The sequence below is a fragment of the Felis catus genome, chromosome X, assembly GCF_018350175.1.
Source record: "Felis catus isolate Fca126 chromosome X, F.catus_Fca126_mat1.0, whole genome shotgun sequence".
Classification (NCBI taxonomy): Eukaryota; Metazoa; Chordata; class Mammalia; order Carnivora; family Felidae; genus Felis; species Felis catus.
In genome coordinates, this window is record NC_058386.1 from 69,156,344 (window position 1) to 69,174,452 (window position 18,109).

The following is an 18,109-nucleotide window of genomic DNA, read 5'->3' on the forward strand; positions in this document are numbered from 1 at the left end:
GAGTTTATCAAAATACCTGTGTAATTGGCTTACCTACATAACACAAGTAAGGACCACAAAGGCTAATAAATAATGAGATATAGCTAAACCACTCACATCACACAACTTCCCTCCAATTTACTATATGTTCCTTTAACTCAGGATCATTTTTAGACCTCAGTATACACTAAATATTAGTAGGACATTATAAGTTGTTTGCTTTTATAAAAAATAAAATGTTTGGGGGGGATATATTATTTTTTTGGCAACATAGTTATAGTAGAAAAGCATCTCTAAGTAAACCTTAAGAGGTTGGTCAGGTTGATACATATCAAAAAGTGAATGCATATTTTTCTTTGCTGTTAAGCCAAAATTGTACTCATTAGCATATCTTTTAGCAAACAAACATTCTATTTACTGTGATGAAATAGTGAATTTATACCCCCATAAATGCTATTATTTATTCAAATATCTGCACGGATACTTGAATCTTTCTAATTCTAGTTAAAAAAATTTTTTTTTCAACGTTTATTTACTTTTGGGACAGAGAGAGACAGAGCATGAACGGGGGAGGGGCAGAGAGAGAGGGAGACACAGAATCGGAAACAGGCTCCAGGCTCTGAGCCATCAGCCCAGAGCCTGACGTGGGGCTCGAACTCACGGACCGCGAGATCGTGACCTGGCTGAAGTCGGACGCTTAACCGACTGCGCCACCCAGGCGCCCCTCTGATTCTAGTTTAAAAGAGAATGTATTTCATATACTTTATTGCTAATTTTTGAAAAGGTCTGAAATTTAGAAACTAATCCTACACAAAACCTCTGTATTTCATTCACAAAATTGTATAAATATTAATTTATTGCTTAGCAGAGGCTTCAGCATTTGATAATAAAACTTTTCAAAGTATTTTGAGGGGAGCCTGGGTGGCTCAGTTGGTTGAGCATCCGACTCTTGAATTCAGCTCAGGTCATGGTCCCAGAGTCGTGGGACCAAGCCCAACAGGCTCTGTGTTGAACACTGGGTGTGGAGCCTGAGATTCCCTCTCTTCCTCTCTCTTTGCCCCTTCCCCACTAATGTGCTCGCGTGTGTGTGAATGCACATTCTCTCTCTCTCTCTCTCTCTCTCTCTCTCTCTCTCTCTCTCTCTCTCCTCTCTCTCAAAAATAAAAAAAGTATTTTGAAAATACAAATACTACCCAAAGATAGTTCAAGCACTAGTTATGGAGAAATGGTTTTCAGACGACCACTTGAAAACCTTCACTATTACAATGATGAGAATGTCATAATACAATGGCAGTCTGTGAAGATAAAAAGCATAAATGGGCTGTATTCTACTTTGTGGACCTGCACTCATTTAAAAATGTTTACCTCCCGACTAACCTGAAAATATTTACCTAATCATTAATCTAAACACAAACATACTCTGTATTTTTCCTTTCAATGTCTGACTTTAAAATGTTCATTTGGGACACACTTAGCCCTAACCTTTTCCCAGTGAGAAGTTTCCATCATACCAGATCCACAAGATTAAGTCAATATTAAAAATTCAGCCATTAAAATGGTTATTCTATATCCTTCTTTTGTCTACTGCATAAATGATAGAATATTTATGATGAATATATATCCTATATTTAACAGAAAAGCCCAAATCTCAAATATTCTACCTTCTTATCCTTACAAAAGCCTTAAATATTCTAGAAAGGCTAATTTTTCAATGTGTAAGCTATATTTCTTAAACCTAGGGGCAGTGCAATAACCCCTTTGTGGATCATGTATTTGTTCTGATATTTATTTTTGGAAATACAGTTTCTATATATTGTAATGTGATAAAAATTTGTACATTCATTATTCTATGTACTTAATTGAAATAGAGATTAAATTACATTTCCTGGATATGTACATAATTTTTATATGGCAAACCTCTTATCATAAAAACTTTATAAATCAGATGTTATGTTTCCTCTTCAACATCAACATCTTAAAGGAAGAAAATAAATTTTTAATACGGGAATTTTTAATTATTAATAAGTTATTTTTTATTTTCTATATTTTTATTTTTATTATTAAATATACTATTTCATACCTGAAACCAATATAACACTGTATGCAAATTTTACTTCAATAAAAATATATATACTTTTTAAAATATAATTTATTGTAAAATTGGTTTCCATACAACACCCAGTGCTCATCCCAACAAGTACCCTCCTCCCCGCCCATCACCGACTTTCCCCTCTCCCCCCACCTCCCATCTACCCTTAGTTTGTTCTCAGTCCTTAAGAGTCTCTTATGGTTTGCCTCCCTCCCTCTCCAAAACTTTTTGTTTTTGTTTTCTCCCTCTTCCCCTCCCCCATGGTCTTCTGTTACGTTTCTCAAGATCCCCATATGAGTGAAAACATATGGTATCTGTCTTTCTCTGCCTGGCTTATTTCACTTAGCATAATACCCTCCAGATCCATCCACTTTGCTACAAATGGCAAGATTTCATTCTTTCTCATTGTCAAGTAGTATTCCATTGCATACATTAACCATATCTTCTTTATCCAGTCATCAGTTGATGGACATTTAGGCTCTTTCCATAGTTTGGCTATTGTTGAAAGTGCTACTATAAACATTGGGGTACAAGTGCCCCTACGAATCAGCACTCCTGTAACTTTTGGGTAGATTCCTAGCAGTACTATTGCTGGGTCATAGGGTAGGTCTATTTTTAATTTTTTGAGGAACCTCCACACTGTTTTCCAGAGTGGCAGCACCAATTTGCATTCCCACCAACAGTGCAAGAAGGTTCCCGTTTCTCCACATGCTCACCAGTATCTATAGTCTCCTGATTTGTTCATTTTGGTCACTCTGACTGGCGTGAGGTGATATCTGAGTGTGGTTTTGGTTTGTATTTCCCTGTTGAGGAGCGACGTTGAGCATCTTTTCATATGCCTGTTTTCCATCTGGATGTCTTCTTTAGAGAAGTGTCTATTCATGTTTTCTGCCCATTTCTTCACTGGGTTATTTGTTTTTTGGGTGTGGAGTTTGGTGAGCTCTTTATAGATTTTGGATACTAGCTCTTTGCCTGATATTTCATTTGCAAATATCTTTTCCCATTCCGTTGGTTGCCTTTTAGTTTTGTTGATTGTTTCCCTTGCAGTGCAGAAGCTTTTTATCTTCATGAAGTCCCAATAGTTCATTTTTGCTTGAATTCCCTTGCCTTTGGAGATGTGTCTAGCAATAAATTGCTGCGGCTGAGGTCAATGAGGTTGTTGCCTGCTTTCTCCTCTAGGGTTTTAATGGTTTCCTGTCTCACATTCAGGTCTTTCATCCATTTTGAGTTTACTTTTTTGTATCGTGTAAGAATGTGGTCTAGTTTCATTCTTCTGCATGTTGCTGTTCAGTTCTCCCAGCACAATTTGTTAAAGAGGCTGTCTTTTTTTGCGTTGGATATTCTTTCTTGCTTTGTCAAAGATCAGTTGGCCATACATTTCTGGGTCGAGTTCTGTGTTTTCTATTCTATTCCATTGGTCTATGTGTTTGCTTTTTTGACAGTACCATACTGTCTTGATGATTACAGCTTTGTAGTAGAGGCTAAAGTCTCGGATTGTGATGCCTCCTGCTTTGGTCTTCTTCACTATCACTTTGGCTATTCAGGGTCTTTTGTGGTTCCATACAAATTTTAGGATTGCTTGTTCTAGCTTTGCAAAGATTGCTGGTACAATTTTGATTGGGATTGCATTGAATGTGTAGATAGCTTTGTGTAGTATTGGCATTTTAACAGTATTTAGTCTTCCAATCCATGAGCATGGAATGCTTTTCCATTTCTTTGTATCTTCTCCAATTGCTTTCATAAGCTTTCCATAGTTTTCAGCATACATATATTTTACATCTTTGGTTAGGTTTATTCCTATGTATTTTATGATTCTTGGTGCAATTGTGAATGGGATCTGTTTCTTTATTTTTCTTTCTGTTGCTTCATTATTGATGTATAAAAATGCAACCGATTTCTGTACATTAATTTTGCACCCTGCACCTTTGCTGAATTCATGTATCAGTTCTATCAGACTTTTGGTTGAGTCTTTCGGGTTTTCCATGTATGATATCATGTCATCTGCAAAAAGTGAGAGCTTAACTTTATCTTTGCCAATTTTGATGCCTTTTATTTCATTTTGTTGTCTGATTGCTGACGCTAGGACTTCCAATAATATGTTAGACAACAGCGGTGAGAGTCAACATCCCTGTCGTGTTCCTGATCTCAGGGGGAAAGCTCTCCGTTTTTCCCCATTGAGGATGATATTAGCTGTGGGCTTTTCATAAATGGCCTTTATGATGTTTAAGTATGCTCCTTCTATCCAGACTTTCTTGAGGGTTTTATGTTGTATTTTGTCAAATGTTTTTCTGCATCTATTGACAGGACTAGAAGAAGAACAGCAAAGTCACCCCAATCCAACAGAAGAAGAGAAATAATGAAGATCAGAGCAGAAATAAACAATCCCAAAAAGCAGTAGAACATATTAGTGAAACCAAGAGTTGGTTTCTGGAAAAAAAATTGATAAACTTCTAGCCATGCTTCTCAAAAAGAAGAGAGAAATGACCCAAGTAGATAAAATCACGAAGGAAAATTGATTTATTATAACCAATCCCTCAGAAACACAAGCAATTATCAGGGAATACTATGAAAATTATATGCCAACAAACTGGACAACCTGGAAGACATGGACAAATTCCTAAACACCCACCCACTACCAAAACTCAAATGGGAAGAAATGGAAAATTTGAAGAGACCCATAACTAGTGAAGAGATTGAATGAGATGTCAAAAATATCCCAAGAAATTACAGTCCTGGACCAAATGGCTTCCCTGGGGAATTCTACCAGACATTTAAAGCAGAGTTAATACCTATCCTTCTCAAGTTGTTCCAGAAAATGGAAAGGGAAGGAAAACTTCTGGATTCATTCTATGAACCTAGCATTAACTTTGATTCCCAAACCAGAGACCCAGCAAAAAAAGACAACCAGAGGCCAATATCCTTGATGAATATGGATGCCAGAATTCTTAACAAGATAACTAGCAAATTGAATTCAACAGCATATAAAATGTTTTATTCACCATGATCAAGTGGGATTCATTCTTGGGCTGCAGGGCTGGTTCAATATTTGCAAATCAACCAATGTGAAAAATCACATCAATAAAAGAAAAGAAAAAATATTTTTCTAATAGCTACATTAAAATACAGATTTATTGATATTCATATACAAATGTCTTGCTATATGTGATGTGAAATATTATCCTGAAAGTTATAGTATTTGATATAAAAAAACCCAGAAAACATGCACATGAGATGAGATAAGAATTCATCCTCAAATTATTTTACTCTTCTTCTCTTACTTGAAACATTAAATTTTTCAAACATCTGACTTGAAACATTCAATTTTTTAACATGAAGATTTTTGTGTATTCTGATTTATGTTGTATATATGATAATTCATATGGGTTATCATTATTCATAGCATATAAGAACAGTTCCTAATTTATAAACAACAATATGTATATGGCCAATTCCATCCCTGATTTATTTTTTATCAATCATAATTACAGTCCTGTTGAGGTTGCTACTGTCAAAGCTCCTATCCCCAGTATCAGAAGTGACTGTTGAAAGTTGGTAAAAATGAAGCCTATACTCCTTTACCTCCCCAGACTCACCTTTCCCGACTCTTCCCTCTAAGATCTACAAATGAGTATTATGTGCCAAGAAAAATCCCACTGCTTATAAAAATCCCTGTGAAGCTGTTTGCTCCAGGAATTATATCTTAAAGACAATCATGGGTGGTACTGCCCTTATAAGTTATATATAATGTTAAATATAGATTACCTCTTCTTCAGCACAAACTAAAATATCTGCAAATTTATCCTGGTTTTATTACTATGGGAATGTTGGGTCTTGAAAAATTTATTTAAGTACTTTGAGCCTCAATTACTTCATTTAGAATATTTAATGTTGAAGATGGGGTTATCTCTATTCTCCTCCCAGCTCTACAAGGGTATGATTCTGATGCTAGTACATAACACAAGAGAATACAATAGTCTGATTATTATACATTCAGGCTAGTTTCAGATGTGAGTTACTAGTTTGAATATTTATATTAAGGGTTATCAGAATTTGTGGATTTAAACAGCTTTATAGTTGGGAAAAGATAACTCAGTTTTTACCTATCAACTATAACACATACATGACATTATATATATTCAACTAAAAGAAAAGAACAAAAGGCTAATACTAAAGTTTTAAAGAATACCTCAGGTGCTACAAAGTTTGCAGTGTAGCATGGAGTTAAAAGAAGTCCATTTTCTCCACGAAGCTGTTTTGCAAACCCAAAATCACAGATCCTAATGGAGTCTGCATTGGCCGATTCATCCATATATAAAATATTACTAGGTTTAAGATCACGATGAACAACCTTGAACATAAAAGAAAAAAATATATTTCTATAGTGAACTATATATATCTATGAAATAACACATTTTGAGTTAACATATTTCCAGGAAAAATAACTTTCTAAATTATAAAAATTTGAAAATGACACTCTCTCCAGTGTTGGTAGCCTTGACAGCCTGAAGTATGTTCCAGTTTCTATTCAAGCCACAAGGTTCATTAAACATTTCCAATCTCAAATATTAAAACTCAATTCTCAGTTCCATTTCTGGAAATAAGGGACTAAGACCCTACTCAACGCTCTCCTCCCCACAATAAACAACTCTAAAGCTTGAACAAAATTGAAAAATCAACTACATGAAGATACTGGAGAATGGACAGAAGCAGACAGACTCTGATGGAATGCGTAGACTTTGTTAAGGAGGGAAAATAGGGAGCTATAAGTAAGGCTCCCATATCTGTGGCTTTTAGCCTAGGATTAAGTGTAGTTCCTATGTCACCCAGTGATGGTGAAAACACATGTGGAAAAGCCCAGTCTTTCTGGCATGGAGGAACATAAAAGAGATGCTAAAAAACAGTGAATGCTTGTGAGGAATTCTGTACAAAAAAGAGCCAAAACTGACTCCTGAGTTAAAAATGTATAGAAGAGGCTCAATGTAATTCATACAAAGACAAAAGATAACAGAGTCCAGAGTTGCTGCCCAAAAAGCAAAGAGTTTTCAGTGCAAACACTGCCATGAAAATTATCCACCAAAAAAAATAATAATAATCATTGAAGAAAAATATCATTACAAAAAATCTTCATAATATTCAAATATGCAGTATATAATCCAAAATTATCTAATTAACAAAGAACCAAGTAAATGGAACACAGTTTCAGGAAAAGAGAGTATCAATCAATTCCAAGTCCAAGATGAACCATATTGGACCTAACAGATGATTTTAAAGTGGCTGTTGTTATATGTGACATGATGAAGCTGCTAACTAATGCCATGGTATTAATCAAATTGCAGTACATAGATGTATCAAATCAATATGTTGTATACCTTAAACTTACATAATGTTATATGTCAATTATATCTCAATAAAATGAATTATTCAAAATTCACAAAATATTAAAAAATTAAAACATAAAATGGCTATTATAATTACATCAATGAAGTAAAACAAAAACATGCTTTCAATGAATGAAACTCTCAAGAAGAAAAACAGAAACAATGAGAACAAAATGAAATGCTAGAAATGGAAAATTTTCTAAACTTCCTTATGTGATGATTTTCTTACTAATACTATACACTTCATTTATTCTAGTCCTATATTTGATCAGCATTTCACTACACTAAAAGTTACTTAAAGATAAGGACCAAGTCTTACTCATGCTTGAATCTGCAATACCTTTTACAATGCCTGGCATGAAGAAATGTTCAATATATGTCTGTCAAGTTATTTAATTGATGTAAGAACCTGAAGGTTTCTAAAATTAAAGGGAGGAGTGATCAGGATGGTGGAGAAGTAGGGGGACCCTGGCCTTGCATTGTCCCTCAAACACAGCTGTAATGAGGTCAGATTACTTGGAGTACCCAAGAAATAGATCTTCAGAGTAGCAGAAGTATCTCCGTAGTTGGAGGGAGACAGCTTGGCAAATGCAAGATGCATGGAGGTGATTTGGGGGACAGAAAAAATAAGAGTCGTAGAGGGGAGGAAACCCTTTCTGGAGAGACAAAGGGGAGAGACAGAGAGAAGGGTTGAGAAAGTGTGGCATCGCATTAGCACAAGAGCAAAATCTCTCTGGACCATGGATTGTGAAGCAAGAAGTAATGAGTGTCCCAGTTCGGTTTTGCAAACAGCTTTTGGAGTTCAAACTCTGAGGTTTTGGAAGTACGCGACTTTCTCCAGAGTGGAGCCATGGCTCATGGTCCTGGGGAGGAAGGATCTGGCCCTGGAGTGCATAGCATGTAGATATTTATGGTGTGCACTGGGAAAGAACAGTCCCCTTCCTGGAGTACTTTTGGAAGAAGGTTTGTTGCCTCCCCAAGGACAAAAGACCCTGCAGGTGCCAGCCAAAAGCTTTTTATCAGCAGGGTGGAGAGGCTCTACTCCAGAGAACGGGAGCAGATCCACACCTTGCCAGGTCTTTAAGAGTTTGGGTTTTGAATCCCAGCCATGAACCAAGGAGAGGCACGGGATAGTTGTGGCACAGGGAAAACTTACTGCCATCGCTATTCTGTGAAGGCTTCCTGTATAGTGAGGGTTAAGATCCCCGCTCTGGAGACAAGAGATTAGTGTGGTGCCATTTTCCCCACCAAAACCAACATGGTGAGATTTCAGAGAGCAACACAGTGACCCTTAGTGGAGGCGGGCCCCAATTTCACCAAACCCTTCACCTCTGTGCCTAGTAACTGCTTATTTACTGGGGCAAGACTTATTCCAAGCCAGTGCAGCTGGCCTCTTTTCCAGACCAGCATAGCTAACACCTTTCAGGCACCAAGAGAGAACTCTTTTTCTTTCTTTTTTCCTCCTTTTTTTTCTTTTGTAATCAGGCTCATAATACCTGATTTTTTTTTTTTTTGTCATTTCATCTTCTATTTTTCCTTGGATCAGACTTTTTTATTCTTTTCTTTTTCCTACTTTTCTCTTTCCTTCTACTTTTTTCTTTCTTTTTCCTTGGAATCAGCTTTATAGTTTTTTTTGATTCTCTGTTTGTTGTGTGTGTGTGTGTGTGTGTGTGTGTGTGTGTTCCCTTTCTTTTTCTTTTCTTTTTTTAACGTTTATTTATTTTTGAGACAGAGAGAGACAGAGCATGAACAGGGGAGGGTCAGAGAGAGAGGGAGACACAGAATCTGAAACAGGCTCCAGGCTCTGAGCTGTCAGCACAGAGCCTGACGCAGGGCTTGAACTCACAGACCGCGAGATCATACCTGAGCCGAAGTCGGACGCTTAACTGACTGAGCCACCCAGGCGCCCCTCTTTTTCTTTTTTTATGGGATCAAGCTACTGACACCTTTTTTTCCTCCCACAGTTCCTTCAACAAACAAATCAAAGCACACCTGGGTAAAGGCCCAACACTCCACTACTGCAAGGCAGGAAGATCTCTGCAGAGGACTGACTAGTGGGAAAAAAAACAGCAAAAACGAAACAGCAGAGTGCCAACATTGTAAACCAGAAACATTTGCTGAAATGCCAGGCCCTCGACAGTGTGTGACCAATTTTTCATTTAGTAGTACTGTCAGGTGCAGGAAACATAACAAGCTTTTAAAACACACAAAAACAGAAACTTAGCCAAAATGAGAGGATGGAGGAATTCTCCCCAAAAGAAAGGTCAAGAAGAAATCACAGCCAGGACTTGCTCAAAACACATATAAACAATATATATGAAGAAGAATTTAGAATAACAATCATAAGACTGCTAGTTGAGCTTGAAAAAAGCATAATACACACAAGAGAGACACTTGCTGTGGATCACAGACTTAAGAACTAGTCAGGATGAATTTTAAAATGCTATAGGTGAGATGCAAAAGAAACTAGATACAGTGACAGTGAGGATAAAAGAAACAGGGGAGACAATAGGTGAAATAGAAGATACAATTATGGAAAATAATGAAGTTGAAAAGAATAAGGAAAAGAAATTACTAGACCATGAGGGGAGAATTACAGAACTAAGTGATTCCATGAAACGAAACAATACCCATAACATAGGAGTCTCAGAAGAAGAAGAGCACGAAACAGGGACAAAAGTTTTATATGAACAAATTATAGCTGAGAACTTCCCAATCTGGGGAAGGAAACAGGCATTCAAGTCCAAGAGTTACAGAGAACTCCCTTCAAGATCAACAAAAACAGGTCAACATCACAACATATCATAGTTAAACTTGCAAAATACAAGGATAAAGAGAAAATTCTGAAAGCAGCTAGGAACAAATGGCCCTTAACCTACAAGGGTAGACACATAAGGTTAGCAGCAGACTTGTCCACCAAAACTTGGCATGCCAGAAGGGAGGGGCAGGAAATATTCAATATGCTGAATAAGAAAAATATGGAGCCAAGAATCATTGATCCAACAAGGCTGTCATTCAGAATAGAAGGAGAGATAAAGAATTTCCCAGACAAAGAAAAAATATGAGAGTTCATGACTACTAAAGCAACCCTTCAAGAAATTTTAAGGAGGACTCTTTGAGAAAAAAAAAAAAAAAAAAAAAAAGACCAAAGCAGCAAAGACTACAAAGGGCCAGACAACATCACCAGAAACATGAAATCTAAAGATAACACAATAACACTAAATTCATATATTTCAATAATCACTCTGAATGTAAATGGACTAAATGCTCCAATCAAAAGGTATAGGGTATCAGAACAGATAAAAAAAAAAAAAAAAAAGACATCTATATACTGCTGTGAAGGAACTCAGTTTATACCTGAGGACACCTGCAGAGTGAAAGTGAGGGAATGGAGAACCATCTATCATGCTAATGTATGTCAAAGGAAAGCCGAAGTAGCCACACTTATACAAACTAGATTTTATTTATTTATTTATTTATTTATTTATTTATTTACAATTTTTTAATGCTTATTTATTTTTGAGAGAGAGACAGAGTGTGAGTGGGGGAGGAGCATAGAGAGAGAGAGACACGCAAAATCCGAAGCAGGTTCCAGGCTCTAAGATGTCAGCACAGAGCCCAATGCAGTGCTCAACCTCATGAACCGCAAGGTCATGACCTGAGGCGAAGTCGCACACTTACTGACTGAGCCACCCAGGTTACCATACAACTATATTTTAAAGCAAAGACTGTAGCAAGAAGTTAAGATGGGCATTATATAATATTTAAGTGGCTTATCAATCAAAAATATCAAACAATTGTAAATATTTATGGCCCCAAGTTGGAAGAACATGAATATGTAAATCTATTAGTAATAAACATAGAGAAATTCATTGATAGTAACACCATAATAGAAGACTTTAATACCCCACTCATAGGAAAGGAGAGATCATCTAAGCAGAAAAGCAAAGAGGAAACAATGGATTTGAATGACATAGTGTATCGGATGAACTTAACAAATATATTCACAACATTTCATCCTAAAGCAGCAGAGTACACATTCTTTTTGGTACATATGAAATGTTCTCGAGAATAGATCACATAATGTGTCACAAATCAGCCCTCAACAGGTACAAAAGATTGAGATCATACCATACATTTTTTTCAGATCACAACGTTATGAAAATTCAAGTCAACCACAAGAAAAAATTTGGAAAGCTCTCAAATATGTGGAGGTTAAAGAACATCCTACTAAAGAATGAATGGGTGAGCCAAGATTAAAGATGAAATAAAAAGTACATGAAAGCAAATGAAAATAAAAACATGACAGTCCAAACCACTTGGGATGCAGCAAAGGCAGTTCTAAGAGGAAAGTACATTGCAATTCAGGCCTATCTGAAAAAGCAAGAAAGGTTCCAAATACACATCCTAACCTTACACCTAAAGTACCTAGAAAAGGAGCAGTAAGTAAAGCAAAAAAGGCAGCAAAATAAGGGAAATAATAAAGATTAATGCAGAAATACATGATATATAAACAAACAAACAAACAAACAAAACCATGGTAGAACAGATCAATGAAACTGAAAGTTGGTTTTTTGAAAGAATAAACAAAACTGATAAACCCTTAGCTAGACTTCTCAAAAAGAAAAAAAAAAAAAGAGAGGATCCAAATAGGCCAAATCACATATGGAACAGGACAGATCACAACTAACAACAAGAAATACAAACAATTATAAGAGAATACTATGAAATATTATATGCCAAAAACTGGACAATCTGGACAAAATGCACAAATTCCTAGACAGTCACACACTACCAAACATCAATCAGGAAGAAACAAAAAATTTGAATAGGCCAATAAGCAGCAAAGAAATTGAATCAGTTATCAATAATGTCCCAACAAAATAAGAGTCCTGGGCCAGATGGTTTCCCAGGGGAATTCTACCAGACATGTAAAGCAGAGTTAATACATATTCTCAAATTTTCCAAAAAATAGAAATGGAAGGAAAGCTTCCAAACTCATCCTATGAAGCCAGCATTACCTTGATTCCAAAACCAGTCAAAGACTCCTCTAAAAAGGAGAATTACAGGCCAATATCCCTGATAAACGTGGATGTAAAAATTCTCAACAAGATATTAGGAAATCAAATTCAATAGTACATTAAAAAGATTATTCACCATGATTAAGTGGAATTTATTTCTGGGCTTTAGGGCTCATTTAATATTTGTATCTCAATCAATTTGATAAAACACATTAATAAAAGAAAGGATAAGAACCATAAGATCCTTTCAATAGATGAAGAAAAAGCATTTGACAAAATGTAGCATCCTTTCTTGATAAAAACCCTGAAGAAAGTAGGGATAGAAGGGAATATACCTCAACATCATAAAAGTCATATATGCAAGGCCCATAGCTAATATCATCCCAAATGGGGAAAAACTGTCAGGAAAACGACAATGGGATGTTCACTCTCACCATTGTTGTCCAACATAGTACTGGGAACCCTAGCATCAGCAATCAGACAACAAAAAGCAATAAAAGGCATACAAATTGGCAAAGAAGAAGTAAAACTTTCACTCTTCACAGATGACATGATACTCTACATGGCAAATCTAAAAGACCCAACGAAAAATCTGCTAGAACTGATATGTGAATTCAGCAAAGTCACAGGATATAAAATGAACATACAGAAGTTTGTTATATTTCTATACACAAGTACTGAAGCAGCAGAAAGAGAAATCAAGAAATCAATCCCATTTACAATTGCAACAAAAACCATAAGATAACTAGGAATAAACCTAACCAAAGAGGTAAAAAATATGTTCGTTGAAAACTTTGGAAAGCTTATGAAAGAAACTGAAGGAGAAACAAAGAAATGGAGAACATTCCATGTCCATGGATTGGAAGAAAAACAAATTGTTAAAATGTCTATACTACCAAAGCAATCTACACATTCAATACAATCCTTATCGAAATAACAGCAGCATTCTTCACAGAGTTACAAGAAACAATCCTAAAATTTTATGGATCCAGAAAAGACCCTGAATAGCCAAAGTAATGTTGACAAAGAAAAGCAAAGCTGGAGGCATCACAATTCCGGACGTCAAGCTGTATTACAGAGCTCTAATTATCAAGACAGTATGGTACTAGCACAAAAACAGACACAAAGATCAATGGAACAGAATAGAAAACCCAGAAATGGACTCATAAATATACGGACAACTAATCTTAGACAAAGGAGGAAAGAGTATCCAATGTAAAAAAGATGGTATCTTCAGCAAATAGTGCTGGGAAAACTGGACAGCAACATGTAAAAGAATGAAACTGGACTTCTTTCTTACACCATGCACAAAAATAAATTCAAAATGTGTGACAGGAAACCATCAAAATCCTAGACAAGAAAACAGGCAACAACCTCTTTGACCTTGGCTGGAGCAACTTCTTACTAGACACGTCTCCAGAGGCACGGGAAACAAAAGTAAAAAGGAACTATTAGGACCTCATCAAAATAAAAATATTCTGCACAGTGAAGGAAATAATCAACAAAACTAAAAGACAACTGATGAAATGGGAGAAGATATATGCAAATGACATATCAGATAAAAGGTGAGTATCCAAAATCTATGAGGATCTTGTCAAACTCAACACCCAAGAAACAAATAATACAATAAATAAATGGGCAGAAGACATGAATAGACTCTTTTTCAAAGACATCCAGATGCCTAACCTGAGAAGATTCTGAATATCACTCATCATTCAGGAAGTAGAAATCAAAACCACGATGACACACCACTTCACACCTGTCAGAATGGCTAAAATTAACAACTTAGGAAACAGATTTTGGCGAGGATATGGAGTACAAGGAACCCTTTTGCACTGTTGGTGGGAATGCAAACTGGTGCAACTACTCTGGAAAACAGTGTGGAGTTTCCTCAAAAAATTAAAAATAGAACTGCCCTATGACCCAGTAATTGCACGACCAGGAATTTATCCAAAGTATACAAAAATGCTGATTCAAAGGGGCATATGTACCCCAACGTTTATATCAATGCTATCAACAATAGCCAAATTATGGAAAGAGCCCAAATGTCCATCCACTGATAAATGGATTAAGAAGATGTAGTATATATATACAATGGAATACTATCTAGCAATCAAAAAGAATGAAATCCTGTCATTTGCAACAATGTGGATGGAACTAGAGTGTATTATGCTAGTGAAATAAGTTAAGCAGAGAAAGACAAATATCGTATTATTTCACTCACATGTGGGATTTAATAAACACAACAGATGGACATAGGGGAAGGGAAGGAAAAATAAGATAAAAGCAGAGAGGGGGGAAAACCATAAGAGATTCTTAAATACAGAAAACAAACTGAGGGTTGCTGGAGGGGTGTTGGGTGGGGGAATGGGCTAAATGGGTGATGGGCATTAAGGAGTGCACGTGTTGAGATGAGCACTGGGTGTTATTTGTAAATAATGAATCACTGGGTTCTATTCCTGAAACCAATACTACACTGTATGTTAACTTACTGAATTTAAATTAAAAAATAAATGTGTATAAATTAAAATAGTAATGAAAAAAGTTATTTCACTCTTCTCAAAAATTCTGATTACACTTTTTTTAGAGAGTGTTGGTAACAAAAATCAAGGAATTAAATTATAATAGAATTATTCCTTTAGCACTATGCATTTTATTTCAAAATATTGAAAATATACTCTCCTAAACCACATACTGAGTACTTATTTTTCTTAATTATAATAAGGCCCTATGTAGAATTTTCATTGTGCCAATTCTTAATAGTACATTTTTAAGTGTTTTCATCTTAAGCAAGTATAGTTGCACAATTATGATGGATTCAAACTGAAACTTTTAAATGATTTGTGACTTTGTTTCCTTGTATATCTGTATATAATAAAAGTTGACCTTTTTTTCATAACTCAATTCCTTTGCTTTCTATATGAAGACATAGGAAGCAAAATAACAGGCCTGCTCCTCAACTACAAGTTTTAATATGCTAATACTTCAAATGTTTAGAATCCAAATTTGCTATTGTATTTGGAGGAGGGGTTGGCAAGGGTCAAGATATATAGTCCTCTGGACATTTTTGTAAAGAAGACATACAGATGGCCAACAGACACATGAAAAGATGCATTTCATCATCAGGAAATGCAAATCGATACCACAATGAGTTACCACCTTACAATTATCAAATGACTAGAATCAAAAAGACAAGTAATAACAAGTTTTAGCAAGGATGTGGAAAATAGGAAGCCTCGTGCACTGTTGATGGGAATGTTAAGTAAATTGGTACAACCAGTGTGGAAAACAGTATGGAGATCCCTCAAAAAAAAAAAAAAAAGAAAAAGAAAAATAGAAATACCATATGATCTAATAATACCAGTAGTATTTACACAAAGAAAACAAAAATACTAATTGAAAAAGATATATGCATCCCTGTATTTATTGCAGCATTATTTACAATACCCAAGATATGGAAGCAACCCAAATGTCCATCCGTATGTGAATGGATAAAGAAGATAGGCTATGTGTGTGCGTGTATGTGTGTGTGATGGGATATTATTACACAGCCATAAAAGATTAGAGCTTGCCATTTTCAACAACATGGATGGACCTGGAGGGTATTATCTAAGTAAAATGAGTCAGACTGGGAAAGACAAATACCATATGATTTTACTCTTAAGTGAAATATAAAAAAAATGAATAACAAATAAAAAGCAGAATCAGACCTATAAATACAGAGACAAAATGGTGGTTTCTAGATAGTATTAGGTGGTTGTATGGGCAAAATGGGTGAAGAGGAATGGGAGATACATGCTTCCAGTTATGGAATAAGTAAGCCACAGAAATAAAATGTATGGCATAGGGAATATAGTCACTGGTAATGAAATAGCATTGTATGGTGACAGACAGTAGCTGAACTTGTGGTGAGCACAGCATAATATATAGAGTTGTTAAATCACTATGTTGTACAACTGCAACTAATGTAACACTGTGTGTCATCTATACCTCCCCCAAAAAGATATACAGTCCTTTTACTGCCAGAAACTTGTATGTTAGATACATTATAATTTGAATAATGTTCACAACATGTCCTTGGCTAATTATTTTGTTTGACTTTTTAATAATTTCAAAGTCAAGGTTACATACATTTATATAATTCAAACCACTTTTAAAACTAATATGCTTTTGGGGCGCCTGGGTGGCGCAGTCGGTTAAGCGTACGACTTCAGCCAGGTCACGATCTCGCAGTCCGTGAGTTCGAGCCCCGCATCAGGCTCTGGGCTGATGGCTCAGAGCCTGGAGCCTGTTTCTGATTCTGTGTCTCCCTCTCTCTCTGCCCCTCCCCCGTTCATGCTCTGTCTCTCTCTGTCCCAAAAATAAATCAACGTTGAAAAAAAAATTAAAAAAAAATAAAACTAATATGCTTTTAAATCAGGGCAACAAGCAGAGTAAAGAAATTAATAAAGTATTACCCAATTTCCTAAATCTATAACTTTTACTACATTATGGGTTTTCTTAGGATATCCTCTATAGAAATACATGTTACAGGAAAATTAATTCATTTTGGGTGGCATCTCCTAGATATATTTTTATTAAGATATAAGTCCTATAATTGAAGGGGAGAATATAACTACAACTTACTCCTTGACAATGAAGATAGTCAACTGTCTTAATTATTACAAACAGTACATCACTAGCTTCCCGTTCTGAGAAACACTTTTTTTTGAGAATATGGTCAAGTAGTTCTCCTCCTTTCATCAAATCCGTAACAAGGTAAACATATCTACCATCATCATAAACCTAAAAAAAAAAAAATTAATGTTATTTTTAATTATAATTCTTAAATGTTAAAATTATATTTACTTTCCTTTTCTAGTGAACCTCTAGTGGTCAAAAAGGACATTATCCCTTTACTGTTAATATAGTACAGACTACACTGAAGATTAAACTGGATAAACAACCTCCTACAGTCTTGAGATATGTAAAACATATAATTTTATTAACTTTTGAAGTTGTAAATTGTACTTCATCAAATTACATAAATGGAACAATAGGAATCTGTGCCTCTAAAATGGAATCTATCTTATTTTTGACTATATTATAGCCACTTCTGTTCCCTACTAACAATAAGCTCCCTTCTGGCAGTAAACATTGTTTTTAAATATCATTCCCAAAGTCCATTATCTGATATGGTGTCTTAAATATTTATTGAATTCAACTAGTATATCAAGGAAAATAAATAAGAGAAATACATGTACCCTTTCACTAGGGCATGTGGGATGTTAGTGTATATGGTGTGTGTGTGTGTGTGTGTGTGTGTGTGTGTGTGTGTGTATAACAAACTACTGCTTAAAGATTACAAATCAAAATGCATAATACTATTTCACTCAAGAAACAATCCATAATGTTATAGCTATTTACTGTATAACCAAGAAAGTAAAATATTTTAGAATTTGGCAGTTTCCCAATCTCCTATATCTTCTATATTTATAGTACTATAGGATAATAAATGGTGCTGGCTATAATGTTGACTAGTTAATGAGCTAGAATATATTCAAGTAATCAGGACACTCTCATTCACCTATCATCATAGTTCCTTTTTGATGTTGTATAAGAAGGGTAGGAGTATAGAATCACAGGGGGGAAAAAGAACTGAA

The 18,109-nt window shown here is 35.5% G+C and overlaps 1 protein-coding gene across 2 annotated transcripts in view; it reads right to left on the reverse strand.

Moving 5' to 3' along the window:
* The window catches only part of RPS6KA6 (ribosomal protein S6 kinase A6), a 188,350-nt gene that overhangs the window by 42,663 nt on the left and 127,578 nt on the right, over window positions 1-18,109 (reverse strand). For both annotated transcript variants that reach the window (XM_045050812.1, XM_023249024.2), the window contains exons 17-18: window positions 17,094-17,252; window positions 6,255-6,416 (exon numbers count right to left, since the gene is read on the reverse strand). In XM_045050812.1, the coding sequence (XP_044906747.1) occupies window positions 6,255-6,416; window positions 17,094-17,252 (321 nt within the window). The remainder of the gene's footprint in view (window positions 1-6,254; window positions 6,417-17,093; window positions 17,253-18,109) is intronic.